At 40.4% G+C, this 19,947-nt stretch overlaps 1 protein-coding gene across 2 annotated transcripts in view; it reads right to left on the bottom strand.

The window, feature by feature from the left end:
- MACROD2 (mono-ADP ribosylhydrolase 2) overlaps positions 1–19,947 on the bottom strand; it is a 1,927,670-nt gene that overhangs the window by 196,906 nt on the left and 1,710,817 nt on the right. For both annotated transcript variants that reach the window (XM_036322176.1, XM_036322177.1), the window contains exon 9: positions 6,072–6,153. In XM_036322176.1, coding sequence (XP_036178069.1) covers positions 6,072–6,153 — 82 coding nt within the window. The remainder of the gene's footprint in view (positions 1–6,071; positions 6,154–19,947) is intronic.

The following is a 19,947-nucleotide window of genomic DNA, read 5'->3' as shown; positions in this document are numbered from 1 at the left end:
CCCTGGGTGCTATGACCACACTGATGCTATACATGATTATTTGCTAATATTGTCTTCCAACTGTTCTGCATAATACTTGCCTCTCGGGCATATTATAACAACTCTATCTTAAATGCAGCAGTGATTGAAGCCTTGGCCACATAGTAGGCTAAGCATATAATAAATTATTTGTTTACTGATGGACAGAAAGATAATGAGTGATGTGGATGAGAAAAAAAGAGGGGAGAATGAAGAAGATGTAATGTGAATGCTTTCTCTTTTTCACTTTTAAAGAGTAGATCCAGGTAAATATCTTTAATATATGTCCTTTTGTCAGATTATATAATTATTAGAAATTTTGGATAAATATTTTTCCTTGTTGTGGAAAGTGAAAAATATAGGGAAAGAAGTGTAATACCCTAATCTAGCTATAATAACAATTCTTATAGTTTCTGGGGAAAAAAACTTTTTACGTGAGACTGGTTAGATAGAGTTTCAGCTTAACCTCATGGTAGTTTGGTATTTACTATAATAAACACCTTACTATATATTTACAAATCTTCCAGATTATGGAAATGCAATGGAATATTAGAAGTGGTCTTTGGTCTCCAGAAACTTACCTTTTCATTAGTGAGACAAGACAAAGAGAACAAAAAGAAATCATAATATAAAAATCCATCTGGAGCTGCCTTGCATGAATGTGTATAATTTAGACAGAAATAAATGACACAAACACATTGTCAGAAAAAAAAAAAACTTACTCATTTCAATAATATTTACTACATGTTTGGAATAATATAAGCAGGTCAAATGGGGGGGGGGGCAGATGCTCAATGCAGGAGCTGCCCTCTGGTGGTCAGTGTGCTCCCACATGGGGGAGCTCTGCTCAGTCACAAGCCAGGCTGATGGCTGCCAGTACAGCGGTGGTGGTGGGAGCCTCTCCTGCCTCCTCAGCAGTGCTAAGGATGTCCGACTGCAGTTTAGGTCTGCTTCCCACTGGCAAGTGGACATCCCCCGAGGGCTGCCGGGCTGCCAGAGGGATGTCTGACTGCCAGCTTAGGCCCAATTCCCTGGGGAGCAGGACTAAGCCAGCAGGTGGTCATCCCCCAAGGGGTCCCAGACTGAGAGAGAGCACAGGCCAGGCTGAGAAACCCTCCCCCCCCGAGTGCATAAATTTTTGTGCACCGGGCCTCTAGTCCTAATATATAAAAACCCAGGGTCCATAATGACTGAAGACTCGACTGACCAGAAGTCAGTCCTACAGTCAGTGCTTGGTTGCTGTGGTGACCCAGCACTGACTGCTGAGGGGGCTGTGGATCAGGCCCGGATAGAGGTTCAAAGAGAGAGGCAGGGTCTGATCCACAGCCTCCCTGGCAGCTGTTGATCAGCTGTTGCCTCTCCCTTTCTCTCCAGGCTTCACCATCAGCCGCACCTCTGTTTCTCTCCGGGCCACCACGGGGGCTGCTGATCAGCCCCACCTCTTTGATCAGGCCCAGAGATAGGCCTGGAGATGCTGACTGGCATAGAAAACAACTAATCAGGACCAAATCTGGGTGAAGTGTGAGGAGCCAATGGCTGCCTAGGAGGCAGAGCTTTTGGTGCTGACTGGCATAGAAACCAACCAATTAGAACCTAATATGGGTGAACTGTGAAGGTAGAATCTAAGCTGGGGGTTGAGGAGAGGTTTTAAGGGCAACAGCTGTTTGGTGTAAGGTGTAATAAAGCAGTTCAATTTTTTAATGACTGGTTTGGCAGTATAGTGCATATGGCTAGCTATCAGTCCAGATATAGGGATTATGTGTTTTTGTCTGCCAAGAGCATCTCCTCCTGCTGAAAAAGGCTGCCCCCTCCCCCCAATTTAAGCAATCCTATCCTATATAATCTATCTATACTAATAAAAGGGTAATATGCTAATTAGACCGAGTGAACTGGCCATCTTCTGGATGTCCAACTTCCTTCCAGACAAAGCCATGGTGGTGGGGGCCAAGGCAGAGAGGACAGTTGAGGGCAAGATCAGGCTGGCAGGGGAGGGCCGTTGGAGGAGAGATCAGGCCACCAGGGGAGGGCAGTTTGGGGTGAGATCAGGCCAGCAGGGGAGGGCAGTTTGGGGCGATCAGGCAGACAGGCAGGTGAACAGTTAGGAGCAAGTGGTCCCAGATTGCAAGAGGGATGTCCAACTGCCGGTTTAGGCCCGATCCCTGTGGGGTACCCTATTGGGCTGAGGGAAACACCCCCCCACACACACACAAATTTTGTGCACTGGGCCACTGGTATATAATATTTGACTATTAATAAGTTGGTACAAATATTTTACCTAAACCAAATAAACTTCTTAGCTGGATAAAATATTTACAAATTTTCTTGTTTTCTGCGTTAAAAAATAAAGAGAATATGGATGTATTTTTAATTTTTTTCATATTGATTTCTGAGAGAAAGGGAGAGAGAGAGAGAGAGAGAGAGGGAGAGAGACATCAATGATGAGAGAGAATCATTGATTGGCTGCCTCTTGCAGGCCCCCACTGGGGACTGAGCCCACAACCCAGGCATGTGCCCTTGCCTGGGATTGAACCCAGGACCCTTGAGTCTGTAGGCCAACATTCTATCCACTGAGCCAAATCAGCTAGGGCTGGATGTATTTTTAGTCATAGGTTTTCACTGTGAATGAATCAGTTGAGATTTAGAAGTTGGTGGGGGCTGAAGATTTCTAAAATGAAAACATATTTGTGTACTTACAAGGGTTTTTATCAACCGATGGTCATTAAGCCAATGATTAATGATAAAAGTGAAAACTTTTAGCCAATGAAGAAAAAAGCTTTGCTTGAGATATGTAGAGAAAATAATTGGTGAATTTTTTTTCCTTGCTTTGTGTATTAGCCTTTACTTCCATACTTATTCATTAGGTGTATAAAACATACATAGCTCTTAATCATATTTTCTGAGAATAATACACTAGAGTCATGGGCAGCAATAGATGAATGATACAAGGAGTGGACTGGGGCTGGGAAATCCAGTCAGCTGAGTAAGAGAACCAGGCAGCTGAGGAGCGGGTAACATTGTTAACAGAAGTCAACACATAGAAATCTGTGGGTTGAGAGGAAGTGAAGAGAGGGCAAGTCCAAAAGTCTGGATAAGGAGGGGTCATGAATCTGGAAAGCCAGAGGTCGGGCTAAGGGCACAGTCTCCAAATCCAGTTAGACAAGTTTGGGTAAGACATCACCCTATAAAAATAAGCCCAATCTGAAGTCAAAGTTGCTTTAATGGTCCGAACTGCAAGAAAGAGATGGTTCTAGTAACCCAGGGCTTCTTAACCTCTGCACGGTGGATTTCTGTAGCTGGATAATTCTTTGTTGTGGGAGGCTGTCATGTGCCTTTTGGGATGTTTAGCAGCTTCCCTGGCCTCCACTGGCTAGATGCCACTCCCTTCCCCCCAACCCCCCCGCCATGGAAACAAAAAATGCCTCAAATGTCCCCTGAAGGGCAAAACCACCCCTACTTGGAACCACTACAGTAAACAAAGTAGGTTTTCCCTAAAATGAGAGAGGGAGGGAGGAAGTTTGACCATATCTCTCCAATTTCCAACATCAGGATTCTTTGATATAGTTGTAAATTGTAAAACTGACATTGTTATTGGGAGGTAAGTTAATATCCCCAAATTCTCTATTAGGATTTAGATTCCAATTTTTAAAAAAATTATCTTCCATATTCCAAATCAATAAAAACTACACACAATAAATCCTATATACTAAAAAAATATAAAGCTTTTATGCTGAGAACAAAGAGATTTGAACTGAATCATACAAATATTACTTGCTGTAAGCCATGAAACGATGCACTGCAACTATACATTATTTGCAACCAAAGTCTATGGTAATTCCACAAATCTGCCACACTAGACTTCCAAACAACACATCTGGAAGGAAATATGTCAAATGTGCTTCACCAACAGCAAGATATAAAACTGTTGGAAAAAATTGTTACTGGTTTCCTTCCTTTGAAGTTCCTACTGCATTTCCACGATTGGCTTTGTTAGGGCCTTAACCGTACCCCTCTACTCCCAAATATATATGTCAACATCTTAACACCCATTACCTCATCATGTGGCTGTGTTTAGAGATAAGGACTTTGAATAAATAATTAAGTCAAAATGAGGTCGTTAGATGGGCCCTAATTGAATATGATTGGTTTCCTTATAAGAAGAGGTTATTAGGACATAGACACACACAGAAGGAAGACCTCACGAAGATACAGAGGACCTGGCCATCTGCAAGGCAAGGAGAGATGTCAGAAGACACTAAACCACCTGATGCCTAGATCCTGGAACTGTGGCCTCCGGAATTTGAGAAAGTACATTTCAGTTGTTTGAGCCATCTGATCTGTGGTCCTTTGTCCCAGCAGCCCTAGCAAACGAATACAGGCACTTTTCCGTCTTCCTTCCTGGTGACCACTTTCCTGCTCACCTACCGGTAATAGCACCACAGGGACTGGATGATTTGGATGGGATTTAATTTTGAGATCATCAATTTGACTCATATTAGGAAAGATTTTATGATTGTAGATATTAGAAGAAAGAGAAGCATGGTAGCTTTGAAAAATGATGGGCACTTAATTAAATTAGAAATAAGACTTTCTCAATGTTCCAAATGCAACTGCGAAGTTGAATCCATTCTTACCTGAAGACGTTCTGAGGAAATTAACCTATTATCACTTGTGCAGTGACAGATGTCATAGTCAATTTTAAAATATAACTCCGTTGCTCCTAGCTGTATACCTCATTATTCTCAAGTATCCATAATTTTCTATATCTAAAAGGTAGGGTTAATATAGTGCCTGCTGTCTTAGAGTTATTATGAAGCTTAACTGACTTGGTCCATGTACCTGGCTAATAGAAAGCAACTATAAATGTTATCTGTTATCCCTATCACTAATATTAGGTAGTACTTATGCATGTGTTGTATGTTTCATACTATCTTTTCTAGCCTAACTTGCATTGTTTTCTCATACATTGTGTTTCAGAAACCTAATTGTGAAATTTAAAGACATATGATTACCCCCAAACATAGATATTCGGTTTAATATAAAAAATGATCTTTTCCCCCTTAAACTATTATCATTATTGCTTTGGAAAGGGTTAAGAAGACTAATTAAAGATACCCTGAATAAGTCAGACTAGGGAGATTATATGGCAAGGAAAATTATATTCTAATCAAATATGATATAGTTATAAATTAACCATAAATTCAAATTTTGGACAGATAATATATGTCATCTATAGTAGCAGTTACATATTCCATTAAATGTTACCCTTATTTTATATTGAATAATTAGAATTTACAAACGGCTGTTGACTCAGCATTGGAAAAATATTTAACAAGTTGGGGGGATTTTGACATTAAGTTTTAAAATGCACTTGCTGTTATACATATGCACTGGAAATAATTTCATGAACATGCCATGATTTAAAGCATTGATGTGAAATTGAAAATGATTTTATTATTATTTCAGTGGCTCAAGTATTAAAATGCATTTTGGATTTATTTAGAATAGCAATTTTTCAACAACCATTTATTTGCATAGTTATTAACACATTCTGAACTACTAAAACTGTCTAATTTTAAAAATGTTTGTATGATTTTTGGCTTTGCATCATTGGAAATACCTGCTAATGGGTAGATTTGTTTCAATATAATGGCTTATACTTATGAATTTTTTTTTTTTTTGGTGGATGTAGGCACAGGCCTGGGCAATTTATAAGTGTGGAGAAGAAACCACAGATCATGCCATTGTGGGCCTGAGGAAGAGCCTTTAGAAGTTATTTGGTTAAATCTGTCTTTTTTGATGTGAGGAACTGAGATTCAAGAGAGGCTTTGATGTCCCCGAGATGACACAATGACCTTGTTGGACAGAGATCTTGGGCCTAGATTTCCTATCATCACCCTGAATTCTTAAAAACTATGATACAAGTTCCCTTGGGTGACCTCTGCACAGAGACCACATTTGTTACCATCTTTAAGATGCAAAATGAAATAGAAATATAAGTGATGCCTCCATTTCTTCAATCCTCAATTCCAAAGGAAACAAATTGCTTTACTTACCTACAGGGAAAAAGTCGCTCATTTTCTTTTTGTAGATTTTGAAGTCGACTTCTAAGAAGACACAGAAGATGATTCGGTCCACCTAGAGGCAAACGATAAAACACTCAAAGTGAAAGGAAATATGGCAACCGCCTTTCCAGAACATGGACTTAGAGCAAAAATCAGATGGGAAGTCCTCCTACAGATTTTTGGTGCTGTGCTGCTAGCTATATGACAGCACTGAGTGAAGTGTGTGTGTGTGTGTGTGTGTGTATGTGTGTGTGTGTATGTGTGTGAGTATATGTGAGTGTGTGAGTATATGTGAGTGTGTGAGTGTGTTAGTTTGTGTATGTGTTTGTGTGTGTATGTTTATGTGTGTACTTTTTAGGTAAATAAGTCCATGGCCTTTTTCTTGGAAAGATGTTACATAAATCAAGTAAGAAATAATGAAAATAAGTCACTTTACAGCGAGCTAAAAATAAGATCTAAGATTCTGAAAGGATACCTAGACTTTATGTCTTATAAAACAGCCACATGAGAGCTGTACAGCAGAGTGACAATAAAGTATGTCAGTAAACAAAGCTCTTTGCCCTACCCTTGTTAAGTAAATATACTTATCAATCCTGATAGACTGAAAAGCTTCTTCCAGTTTAATTTGCATGAGGTCACTTGCTCTTAGCTTAACATATTCAGAAATAAAATACAATTAATTGACAGTTATACGAGGCCAATATAACTTGAATCTAGGAAGTATTATGGGATAAGTAAATGCCACTTCAAAAGTAAACTGTGCGTGCAGGACCGTCTTTCTGCTTTGAGAGAGTTTCTGCATGTCAGGAGTTTCTTTGAGACATTCAGAAAGTACGGTAAGCAGCGGAGAGAAATGGAGTATGGGCAATAGCTCACATATATCTGATATTGAATCAGTAACTCAATTTTGTGAAATAAATACCCCTTTAGTTCCTTTATTGTAACAATCTACCAGAAGTTAAAAATCACTTAATCTATCAAACTACAACTGGTAATTGAAAAGAACATTAAGGGAGGCATTTTTCAGGACAGTAAGGAATGGAAGTGGGATGTGCTCATGGCAGGACATGAAAGAACACAAATGGACACCCTCCTCTTAGCCCCTCAGCTCTCCAGCCTGTGGGGTTCAGATCCATGCTAGCCAAGTCCAATGTTCCCAGCAGAAGAGATCTACAGGGGTGGGAGGAGGAGAGGGAGAGCTAGGACACAAGGAATCACCAGGATTCCCTGATGGAAGCTCAGAGTTGTGGCTCCCTGATCCCTGCAGAAATCTAGACCCACATCTAGATACACTGCCTCCTGGGCACTTACTGGACTTCTATGGTATTATCACCAAACACCATGCAGCCCCAGTAAATGCCTGCATATTACAGATTTTAAGAGAAAGCACCTGGCTTCCCCAAATGGAAGGAATGGTGTGCAAATATCCATATATTCTTTTCCCTGTATTCACTTGAGCTTCTGGTATCCAGTTCTTTCTGCATATCAATAACATTTTCTTCAAATGCAAAAACCGTCACCATCAACTTACTCTCCAGGTGAACTATAAGATCAGTTACATAAATGATTGACTATCTGCAATACTGAACGCTAGTCTACACTCTCCTCATGGCATGTCTATGCCCTGTGACTAAAGATAAATATCATAATGTTGAGCAATAGAAACAAGTTCCAACGGAACATATATTCTATGATACCATTTATATAAGTTTCTAAAGCACAAAGATACAACAGGGAAGGGAGTCATTCATAAGCATGAGATTTCTGAATATACAGAAACAACCCAAGAATGTCATACACAAACCTCAGGATGCTGATGATTTCTGGGGAAGGAGGGAAAGTAAAGAGATGAACAAGTAAGTCTTTAACTGGATAGCTAATACTTTATTTGTTTAGAAGGGAAAGGGATTAGAGAAAATATTACAAATGGATAATAGCTATAACTATGGGGCTAAGTACATGGTTATCACATAATTTCCTGTATTTTCTTGTATATTTGAAATACTGCATAATTAAGAGTTCTAACCCTAAAAATAACACTTGTCTTAGACATACTCTACTCTCCAGTTGCACTGAGCTGCTTGTTGTTTCCAAACACCATAATTATTCTGACTTCTGTACCTATGATGGTTGCCTTTTTCTCTAGGCTTCAAGTAGTCAGATTATTTCTAAAACCACCTAGTTGAGATAAAAACCAAAAAAAGAAAATTTGACTTATCACAGCCCTAAGAAAACCAACCAGCACAATCTCATCTATACACGTTTTCCTTTATTTTATGGTCTCTTAGTATAAATTATCAAATTTTTTAAAGCACTCATGTAGTGTGTGCATGTGCGTGTGTGTGTGTGTGTGAGAGTGTGTGTGTGTGTGTGTGTGTTTGTGTGGAGAGGGGTTAGTGGTAATACTTCACAGACTAAATGCAGATTTCTTAAACATTGCAAAGAATTTTAATCCACTTTCAACATTTTCGGCTTTGTTACCATGGAAATGGTATGACAAATTCAGCAACCTGATTTTATTTTCCCAGAGAGAAGGTAGATGATGAAGAAAAGATTCATTATTTTAAATTAATTGAGTGGCCAAGTTCCCTGCCCTGTCCTTCCAGCATGACACTGAAAATATCTTGAAAGCAAGGTGAATCCAATAATTAACTTCACTTACCAAGTACTTGTTATGTATGCATCTGTAAATATATTTATATATGTGTGAAAAAGCCTAGTCTCTGTTAGTCAAGACCTCATTTGGGTTACAAGCCTGGTGTTCATAAACTCATGGTGGGTATTGATCAGTGCTTGCGGTAGATTGTATTTTCCAAGATGGTGTGCAGCATGGTGTCTGGTCCTACAGGTTCCTCTTAAAATGTGATGCTAACACTCCTCTCACTGAAAGACAGGATCTTTATTCCCTCCTCTTGAATCTGGGAGTGTCTGTAGCTCTGGCACAAATGACATGTAACTTCTGAGTCCACATCATAGGAGATGATGTGGCTTCTGTCTGGCCCTCTTTGGAGGCTCACTCTTATATCCAATCACAATGCTGGAAGGAAGCAGAGATACTGCATGAAGAATTCACACGTAGAAGTTCTAGCCAATAGGCCTGGTCAAAAGTGAGTTGCCTGTAGAATTAGCTCCTGACTTTTGAGTTACCCAAGGTGATGCCACCTGGAGCAGAGATATGTTGTTCCTGCTGAACTCTGCTCAAATTGCAGATTCGTGAGTAAAACATAGAAATCCATTCCTAGAGATCTGATATTCTTCTAGCTTCTTCCTCTTGCCACTGTTGGGATTTTTTGTCTTTCAGCTATGTGACACTGGGCTCCTGCTGAAAAGCTCAGACTGAATGGATTCCAGTAGAAGCCACAATGGGGTGACAAAAAATATAGAAAGTCTAATTGCTACATGACTGATCAAGAGATTGGAAATCTGACCTGTGTCCATTCTTGCCCCAGATAAATTTCATGAGAATATGTAGGAATATGTAACAATGGTTTTAATTTTTCTTTTATGGTAGGCGCTAGAACAATTTTATAAAATGGTTGTTCTTCAGAGACTATATTTATTCATTTATTCATTAGCTATTAACTGAGTACCTTCAATGTGTTGGGCCTTGCCCAGGTGCCATTCTCTCACCAGAAAACTTGAATCCAGAATTGAGTATTTTTCCCAAGGTCAAACAATTAATTAGTGGCAAAATCTCAGGCATCTTAATTTCATGTCCACAGTTCTTTCTGTAATATCACCCAGATCAACACACATGGGACTGAGTTTATATATCTGTCACTAGTTATGTGACACTGGACAAGCCACCCTCTCACTGGGCCGCAGTTTTCATGTCTTTATAAAGAAAGGATTGAATTGTATTCTCCTTTTATTTATTCTTTAATCCCAGTTATAGTCTATCTCTGTGGTCATTTTGTACTCCATCAACCTAGATAAGCTAGAATTACATTTCTCTGGTTCTGGGTTAGAGTTGGCCACAGAGAAATTTCCATGAGATTTGGAGGGCAGAAGCATGCAGCCACTGCACTAGGCAGGTGAGTACAGGGCATCAGGCTCTGGGCAGGTCGTGTACATGTTGATCATCAGCTGGCCCTTGGCTTTTGCAATCCTTGCTGGTTCCCCTGCCTCAGATTATCTGAGTCCTGGGCTGGGCCCGTGTGCAGCTCTGCTGCAAGGACACCAGCTTCTTCTGCAGGGCATTGCCATCTGGGGATGCCATGCACTGAGAGACAGATGCATGTGGCAGTCTGTCCCTGTGGGTTCCAGTTTGCCCTCATAGCTTTTCCTTGTTCTTTTCAACTTTGCATCCAGCTTTCCTCTTGACCATCTTTTGACTGCCCCTTGATTACCTACTCTACTGACATACTCCAGATCTGGTCAGATGCAGAAGCAATGGCCTTCCATAGACTTCTTCACCAGCTTTGCTCTGCTCAGCTAATCATCCCCTCTGAACATTAACCTCCCCATTTCCACCTACAATTGTATAAAATCAAATCCATATAACAACTCCCTTGTTCTATACCACCCACAAGATTCAGCTTCCCTTACTAAACCCTGCCCGATCTAATCTTTAATATCATATCATTGAAGATCATGTAGAAGAACACAGTGAAGGACAAAAAATAATAACAGTGTTCTTTTTTGGAGGCATTTAACCTGTCAAGGTTACTCAAATTCCATTTACTTCCTTCACTATAAACTTTTGTTGGTCCTGCTCATCTTCTTGGTGAACTTTCTAAAGTGTGCAGCCATTCTTTGGTAGTTAAAGCAACTCTGTGTACTTAAAATGACTCACACTTTTTTAAACAAATATTTATCTATTCATTTATTTTAAATATATTTTTATTGATTTCAGAGAGGAAGGGAGAGAGAGAGAGAGAGAGAGAGAAACATCAATGATGAGAGAGAATCATTGATTGGCTGCCTCCTGCACATCCTCTAATAGGGATTGAGCCTGCAACCCGGGCATGTGTCCTTGAGTGGAATTGAACCAGGGACCCTTCAGTCTGTAGGCCACTGAGCCAAACTGACTAGCATTCACACTTTTTTTAAAATGGACAAGTTGTTAGTCAACTCAGAAGGGTCCTCAGGCTAAAACATAATAGTAAATAATACAAAAGGCAACATTCATATTTCTAGAAAATAACTGTACTCCTTATTATATTTTAAACTAGAACCTTATGAAGAATTGAGTGGTGCTCATCATTATTTCCAGTGCATGGCATAGGTCCTGATATATAATATGAGCTCTGTAAATATTTACAGTGTATGTGTTCTGGCAAACAGACTTGACTAAAATGTAAGTATTTGGCAGATATTGTTCAAGGGTGCTTAGTCTCAGAACCAGAAATTAACTTCTTTAGGAGGTAGAGTTTCCTTTATGTTTTTCAGAAGACCTAAGAACTGAATTATAGAGGCATCTGGGTGCTTTTACGAAGTGGAAAAGAGCTATATAAAGAACATGAGTCATTTATTGTTACTACCCGTCATCTTATCCAATGATACTATGCGGAGTACAATGGCTTTTGAGCCCTGTATTGATGTTTTCATATAGGTGCTTATTAGTTTCACAATAGAAACCATGATAACACCTATAAACTAAAATTTATTAAAAGTTTTAAAAGCTTTTGTAAAATGAAAAGACAATATTAAGTATTGGCAAAGATATGGATTAACAAAACTTTCATATCCTGCTTTTGGGAGTAAAAATTTATACATAAACTTTGGGAAATTCTATGGCAATATCTACTAAATTAGCTGAATTTGCCCATAGGCTATGTGTTACTCCCAACACAATGAACATAATATGTTCCCCAAAAGATACACACCACAATGTTCATGACAGCACTATTGTAGTATCTCCAAATTGAAAGCCACTTAAATGCCTAAAATGGCAGAACAGATAAATAAATTGTGATTTATTCACACAAGAATCCAGAATAAAAGAGTATATGCTGGATGATTCCACTTCCATAAAGTTCAAAAATATTACAGAAATAGACAAAATCACCTATGTCGTTAGATGTTAGAAGTTAGACTAGAAATAACTCTGGGTGACAGTAGGTGGAAAGGGACCAAGGGGAATGCTAGGAATCCTGTTTTTTGTTTGTTTGTTTGTTTGTTTGTTTTTATCTGGGTGCTATTTCTATGTTCAGTTTGTAAGAATGTATCAAGTGGTACACTTAGGATATTTGTTCCTTTCTGTATGTTATACTTCAGTAACAATTTTTTAAAGGTTGAAAGTCTTCTGTTACAGTTGTCTTGGTCAACAACAAAAATCTATTTTCATTGACTTAGAGGTCAAAAAAGTCCTTTTAAAGCTGACCTTCTAAAGTCAATCTCTCCATATATTTCCACTGATGCCAACTGTAGCTCACCCATCAAGGTATAAAGGAGTAAAGATGTATTTCGTTCACCGGGATATCCATTAATCCACAGTTGGGTGTTTTATGCCCCATAAACATGATGACATAGTTCTATTAATCTTTTTTAGCATCACATCCACTGCCCCTGAAAAGCGTTACACAGTGAAGCAGGTTTCAAATACCTACAGCACACTTCCTTTCTTCACAGCTACCAGTCCTAGGGCAGTTGACATAGCAAAGATTATCCTGTGTTCAGCGATACTGGGAGAATGAATGGATTCTGATGAGTGTAATTTGCTTCCCCAATGACAAATGATAAAACATTCAAATGTCTGGTGTGCATGCAAATCATGCTTTAATGAAGGCCTAATGGGGGGGCTACCTGTGTAGGTGCAGCCTGATGAGCAAGGGGTGAAGTCTCAGCCTTCCTAAAAGACAATCCAACAGCCTCACCAATGCAAGCTTAGATATTGGGGCATTTCATAAAACAGTGGCTACTGCTAATAAGTGAATTAAATTCCAGGGTTTAAGTACCAAAGTTGTATTAGGACAGGTTTTGAGTGGGATGGAAGAACCGCACCATCAGAGCTTGCCTGGTGATATGAGTAAACCAAGGTTCAATAGTGGAATAAGGGGATGAGGTCACTCGTGATTAATTGAAGAACAAAAACAAAAAGTTGGGCTCCCTGAGCCGTAGTTCGTCCCCTCCTTTCAAATGGAATAAAGAAGAGCAATCTGCCCTTGTCCCAGTGTGGTAGTTCTCTGTTGTGCATTACAAATTTAGTAGCTTGAGCCAACAATTGTTATATTGTCTCATAGGCGAAAAGTCCAGGCCCAACAGAGTTGGGTTTTCTGCTCAGGGTCCCCAAAGCTGCAGTCAAAGTGTTGGCTGCACTGCAGTGCCTACCTGGGATCCTCTTCTGAATGCATCTAGGTTGTTGGCAGAATCTAGGTCCTTACAGTTGTAGAACTGAGATCCCGATTTTCTTTCTAGCAGTCAACCAGGGACAGCTTTCAGCTACCAGAGGCCATCTGCAATCCTTGCCAGGAGCCCCAGAAAGAACACTTTCTTTCTTCCAGGGCGACTGTGTCTCTATGGGTTTCTCCTCTCCAACTTCTAGACTCATTTTGAGAGCCCACCTAATTAGGTCAGCCCACTCTCCCTGTTAATGAACTCAACTGAGTAATGCCTTAATTGCATCTATAAAAATCTCTTTCACCTAATTGTGTGAATGACTACCCCATCATATTCACAGGTGCCACCGCACTAGAGATGAGACTGGACAAGGTTTGCACCAAAGGGAGCAGGTGTCAGAGAGCATCGTAGACTTCTGTCTCCCACAACCAGTCATCTCCTATGTAAACAGCTGCCTATATTCCAACTTGGACTCGACCATGTACCAGTTCTGTGACCATGAGCAGGTCATCTAAGCTTCCTAAGCCTCAGTCGCCTCATCTCTAAAATGGAGGCTGGTTTATTAGTGGGGGTTGGTATATTAGTTTTCTATTGCTATTTGACAAATTACCACTAACTTGTAGCTTAAAACAACCCTGCTTATTAGTTCATGGTTGTGTAGCTCAAAGGTCCAGCATGGTGTAACTGGGTTCTCTGTGCATCATAAAGGTGAAATCAAGGTGTCATCTGGACTGAATTCTTGTCTGGAGGAGAAAAATCAAGTGGTACCCCTCATTGTTCTTGTTGGCAGAATTAAGTTACTTGAGGCCCTAGACTGATGTCTCCATTTCCTTTCTGGCTGTCACTTCAGAGTCACTCTCAGTTTCTAGAGGCCATCTGCCTTACTTGCCAACTCTATGTTCAAGTTTGCAAAGGCATTTCAAATCCTTCTTGATTTTGAATCTCTGAGTTCTTCCATATCAGATACCTACACACAGATTTTAAAAACTCATGTGATTAGGTCAGGCCACTTGGTTAGTTTATCTTAAGGTCAACTGATTTGGAACCTTAAGTACATCTGCCAAATCCCTTCACAGCATTACCTAGGTTATTTTTTAATAACTCTGAGAAGGTGTGATTCACTGGATGATGGGAATCTTGGGAGAAATTTAGAATCCTAACTGCTACAGTTGGCTATAATGACCACCTGAGATACTCTATGTAAAATGTTTGGCAAAAGGTTTGACATATAGTAAATGCTTCATAAACATCAATTATTTATTTGTAGTTATTATTCATAAGGTACCTGAAATACCTAGTACAGTCCTGGCATCTATATATACAAAAGGCTAATATGCAAAGTGTCCACTTGGGAGTCCAGCTGGAAGATTGGGAGTTCGATCTCTTGCTATGGCGTGTGCTGACCACCAGGGGGCAGTGTGGAACATGGTGGGGGACAAACAGCAATGGCGGGGCGCTGAGGGAGTGAGGGAAGGGGGAGGCAGGGAGGCAGGAAACCTGATGGGCTCTGATCACTGGCCAGGCCTAGAAACCCTATCTGTGCACAAATTTCATGCACTGAGCCTCTAGTATAGATATAACCACTATTCACTTGCTCATTCGGTGAGTCCTTTATTTTTATTCTGATCTTTTAAACAGGTCAGGAAAAGTATGAGCCAGTTAGAGAACCTTGGTAGCACTTTTTTGGACTGCTATGCTGAAAGGCCATTTTATTCCAATTTCACAATTGCTAAGGAATTCTATCTTAAAAGGAGCATTTACAAAAATGGCTCATGTTATATATAAAGCAGTTCCTTTTCTTTATTATTTTTATTATTTTTTTGTCTGGCCATATCAGCCAAGAAGAGAAAGGAAAAAAGAATAACTGAACAGTAGGGCTGCAACAGTGGACAAGACTTCACAAGACCCTACAGGAGACTCCGTCCTGATATTTTAATTTCCTTGTCAAATGTCACCAAATATCATTCTTCTGGTTCTTAAGCGCCTTGAGTATGTTCATATTTGTGCACTGCGCCACAGAAGCTAGCATTTAAATCTCCAAATTACAGAACAGGAAATTTTTCCTCTTCATGTTCCCAATGACATCGGCATGAGTTGAAGGGCATTTTAAATCCATAAACTCTCAAAGGGCATCTTTGCATTGTAAAATCATTTCTGCATTCTTAAAAAGGATACTGTGGGTTGTTTTTTTTTTTTTTTTCAAACTCAGTTCATCTGTCATTGCTCTGTGGCAGCACAATTCAGAGTCTCCTTGTTTTGTTTTGATAAATTGCTCTTTTTGACTTTTCTTCAACTCTGTAAGAAAAAATGGCCATGTAGCTGAAGAACCAAGAGTTATTTTGATTTGTGCTGCAGGCTCATTCATACAAGTTAATTTCCACACGTGTGTCATATCAATCAAAATGGACAACCTCACAAATGGACACATCTGCCGTGGTCCTTGAAGCTGCTCCATATGCTTAGCACAGAAGAGATAGAAGCACAGACAAGGGTATAGGACCTGCAGTTCTAAATGCTGGCATGGCCCTGGTCATGGAAGAAATAATCCTGGGAGATACTGGGGAAAATGTCAGTCAAAGATAAAGAACAGAGAAGCATCAATCAGACCATCAAACCTCAGAGGGAAGGCATGAGAGGGTGGTGGGAAGGGGGAGAGATCAACCAAAGGACTTGTATGCATGCATATAAGCATAACCAATGGACACAGGCACCAGGGGGGGGTGAGGGCTTGAACAGGAAGGTGGGGGGGGACAATGGGGAGATAAGGACACATATGTAATGCCTTAATCAATAAAGAAAAAAAAGATAAAGAACAGATTCCCTTTTCAGAATTGGAAAGGGTGCTGTGGTATGCTACCTATCTGCCCCTTCCTTCAGAATGAGAGCCATCATTCTTCCCATTGCTGGAGGCGTAAGTGACTGACAGTTCTGAAGAGACCCTCTCAGAGGACTGTCCTCTGCTGGAAAGAGCACCTTACCCACACCAACCAGCTTCCTGAAGGAAGGCAGCACCCAGTGACTGGCTAAGGCAGCAGTCCAGAGTCTGAGACACCCTTCCTCAATTAGGGCCACTGATTATGGGCTGAATTCCCTCCCCCGAATTTATATGTTGAAGTCCTAACCCTCAGTATCTCAGAGTGGGACTGTACTTGGAATTAGGCTGTTTAAAGAGGTAATTAAGTTACAATGAGATCATGAGGATGGGCCTTAGTTCAGTATGACTGGTGTCCTAACAAGAAGGGGGTATCAGGTCACAGACACACATGGGGAACCATGTGAGGACACAGGGAGAAGACAACCATCTACCAGCCCAGGAGACAGGCTTCAGAAGAAACCTACACTATTGACTCCTTGATCTCAGACTTCTGGCCCCCAGAAGTGTGAGAAAATAATTTCTGTTGTTGAAACGGCTGAGTCTGTGGCACTGTGTATGGTAGCCCTAGCAAACTGATGCACCACCCTGGCTTCTGAGCTCCTGGTGTGTTCAATGTTCCGTCTTCCCAACACTGCTCCCCTCATCCCACTCCCAGCACGACCCAATAAACCTCCTGCTCACAGTCTCCTTCTCAGCCTGCTTTTCAGAAAACGTCACCTTTGGCAATAACCCTCTATTTTTGGCAATTCGAATTATTTCCTTTTCACATCCACTTGCTATGTCATTTCCAATGATACAAATGACAACGGCCAATCACACATGAAGTCTATCCAACAACTAACCCTGCTACCAGCTCTTTGTGGAGACACAACCATATTCTGTAATGGGTAAGAGGCTAGGATTCATTTTAAAGAAGTATTAAAAGTCAATACAAGCTATAAATGTGTTCTAAATAATGTGGCAACAGGTTTGTTGAGATCAGGGTTCCCCCTGAAACTCACCATTGGGAAATGACTCTAGGAAAGCTCTTTGTGCCTCTATTCTGAAGATGGGAAATTGGATCCATTCATGGGTGAGAGTGCAATGACAGCCATACCAAGTCTAGGTAAGATCTGTTTTAATATGGCTGCTGGTGCCCAGAGCTGAAAAGAAATACATTTCTACAGATGTATTTATTTTTTCTAATGGTGGTTATATATTTTTGTGTAAAAGTAATGGATTTCCTTTTGTGTAAGAGGTCAGTTACTTAGATGGATTTTAACAAATCCATAAAAAAGAAAATGAGTCTGTGTAGTCTGGAGGTGTGATAGGGCACCTTGGGGCCTATCATATTCCCTCGTGTCTTAGTAGTAGAAGCCAGAGAATGACCAAGCATCTGTATGTCTTTTCCTGAAGGGTTTCTTTGTACTAGGAGATTCTTATCAAGTATCTAGTAAGCTGGGAATTTGGAGAATTACTGTCCCTACCCTAGCAGCTCTCAAGCAAAGAATAGCAGGAGTTGATGTTGAAATACCCCTACTTCATCACCCTTGGGTGAACTCTCTGGCAGGGGGTGGGGGTGGGGATTCTGGTTGTTCAGGGTGGTAATTTGCTTGCATGCTCTATGTTGACCTTCTTTACTCTACTAGTACTTCATTCACAAATAATCTAAAGGCATTCTAATCCTTGTCTCAGGGTCTGCTCACCCCAAATCAAGACATGAGAAGAAAATTGGTCAAATCAACTTATTCTCTCAGTATCCAGCCAATCAAAGGTTAATTTAATATGATTCTGCTTCTAACTTGGTTAAGATACATTTTTCTATCACTCACATAGTGCCCTTGGGACCCTTAAACTGAAAAGACAGTGCCAGAAAGAGGTCTTTGATTCAAAATTTTCAGTTTAGTCTGTGATGTGAAATTACCTTCCAGTGATGAAGCTATTGTTTATCAAGCACTCATGCGGAGCTCATTGCAACCCAGCAAACCTAGCTGTAACCCCCGATTGTATATTCCATACTTCTCCTTCTGAGGACATTCTTCCCTTTTTCTTTTATTTGATTAAGAACATCTGCAGAGGTAGTTCAGCTACAAAAGTTAATAATTACTCTTTTGTTTTTTCTCCCAGTGATTAAAAATTTCAAGGAAGAATTGTCATTCACTGCTGCTTAGGAGCTTGCCCATGGAGGACAGTGCTTTATACAGCCAACAAATCACAATCTTAAAGAAAAAAAATGCCATCATCAGGAGAAATTAAAATCGCTCCTCAAAATGGAAATGCTATGCCAAGTCACAGGATGGCTCTGAAGCCTGGTCATGATCCTGAACAGAATGGGGCCACAGCACAACTGTGCAAACCGTCTGTCCAGTGCATTCTCATTTTCTCAACATTTCCATTAGCATCTGAAACCCATGCAGACACTATGTACGGTTCAAAAGAAGCTTATTAACATAGCATCTGAAGGAGCATTTTGTGAGGACAAAAGCTGTTTTTCTCAAGCTGGTGTCCCTCCCACTCCTGCAAAGAAAGGATCTTTTTTTGTTCAAAACCCAAACCCCAAGAGAACAATCATTCTTGAGTAATTTTCCATAGGCTCATGCCTCACACAATAAGAAGCAGCAAACCAGAGTGGTTCTATCCAAAATGCCCCTCGGGGCTGGGTGGTAACAGCAGAGATGCCTGCATGTGTGGGGCACGTGTGTGGGTGGGTGTTTTCGTGGAGTGTATAAAAGAGAGAGGAAAGGGAGTGTTTCATCTATGTCGCTCCTCTCACCACCCCCGCCATCTCTTTCTCTCCTCTAAAATGTACTATCTGCTCCAAACTGTGGATAATTACTTTGTGTTTTTATCTACTTGTATCTATTTTATATTAATTCTCTCTAAGTGCCATATAAAGGAATATGTGCCCAACTAGACTATGGACTCTTGAGGTAGACACCACTTTGTACTTCAGTCCTGCTTCTACCTAGCAATTGATGTAGCCGACAGAAGGGCATAGAGAAAGGCCTCCCTTGTACTTCTCCACTGGACCAGTAAGTAGGCTTTGAATGGCCTGATGACCACAATTCTCTGATACAGGGTCCCCCAAAAGAAAGAAAATATGAGGAAAAGGTAGAAGGGTTGGCCCCTGGCTCCCTCCTTGGAAAAAATAGCCTTTATTCTCCTCCCTTCTTCTTTCTAAACACATTGCCATCCCCCTGACAAATAGGCTGGTTCCAACTTCATATTTTGAAAATCAAACTCATGACTTTTAGTGGTTTTATCAATTAAGTTTTCTTTTTAAAGAAAGGAAATCAGAGAATACCGTGAGGATTGTTAAATCTTCCTTGGGGAGTTGCGATGGTGCCCAAAGTGTCCTCTGCAAACTTTTATTTGCCACATGGTTCTTTGTTTAATGGACTGCATGAAATGTCCATGCTTGTATATACAAAAACAACATTTCTCCTCCCTATTTTTACTGATCTAGGAAGATAGACTCTGCTCTACAACTGGCCCCAAGTCTTCCCTGGCACATGATTCTCTACCCTCCTTGGGGACAGAACACCACTCCCCAGAGAATGATGACTTAGTGACAGAGTGCAAGTGTGCTTGGTATATTGGTACATTTGCATGATTAGATTATAGATAAATAGATAGATGATAGTTATTGTTAATAATTCAGTCTTCTAAACTCTACATTTTAAGATCAAATCCATTATGAAAATTATATCTTCTCAGGGGAAGAGAAGGGAG

This window comes from Myotis myotis, unplaced genomic scaffold (assembly GCF_014108235.1).
Source record: "Myotis myotis isolate mMyoMyo1 unplaced genomic scaffold, mMyoMyo1.p scaffold_m19_p_9, whole genome shotgun sequence".
NCBI classification, from domain to species: domain Eukaryota; kingdom Metazoa; phylum Chordata; class Mammalia; order Chiroptera; family Vespertilionidae; genus Myotis; species Myotis myotis.
This window is presented reverse-complemented; position numbering and strand designations above follow the sequence as displayed.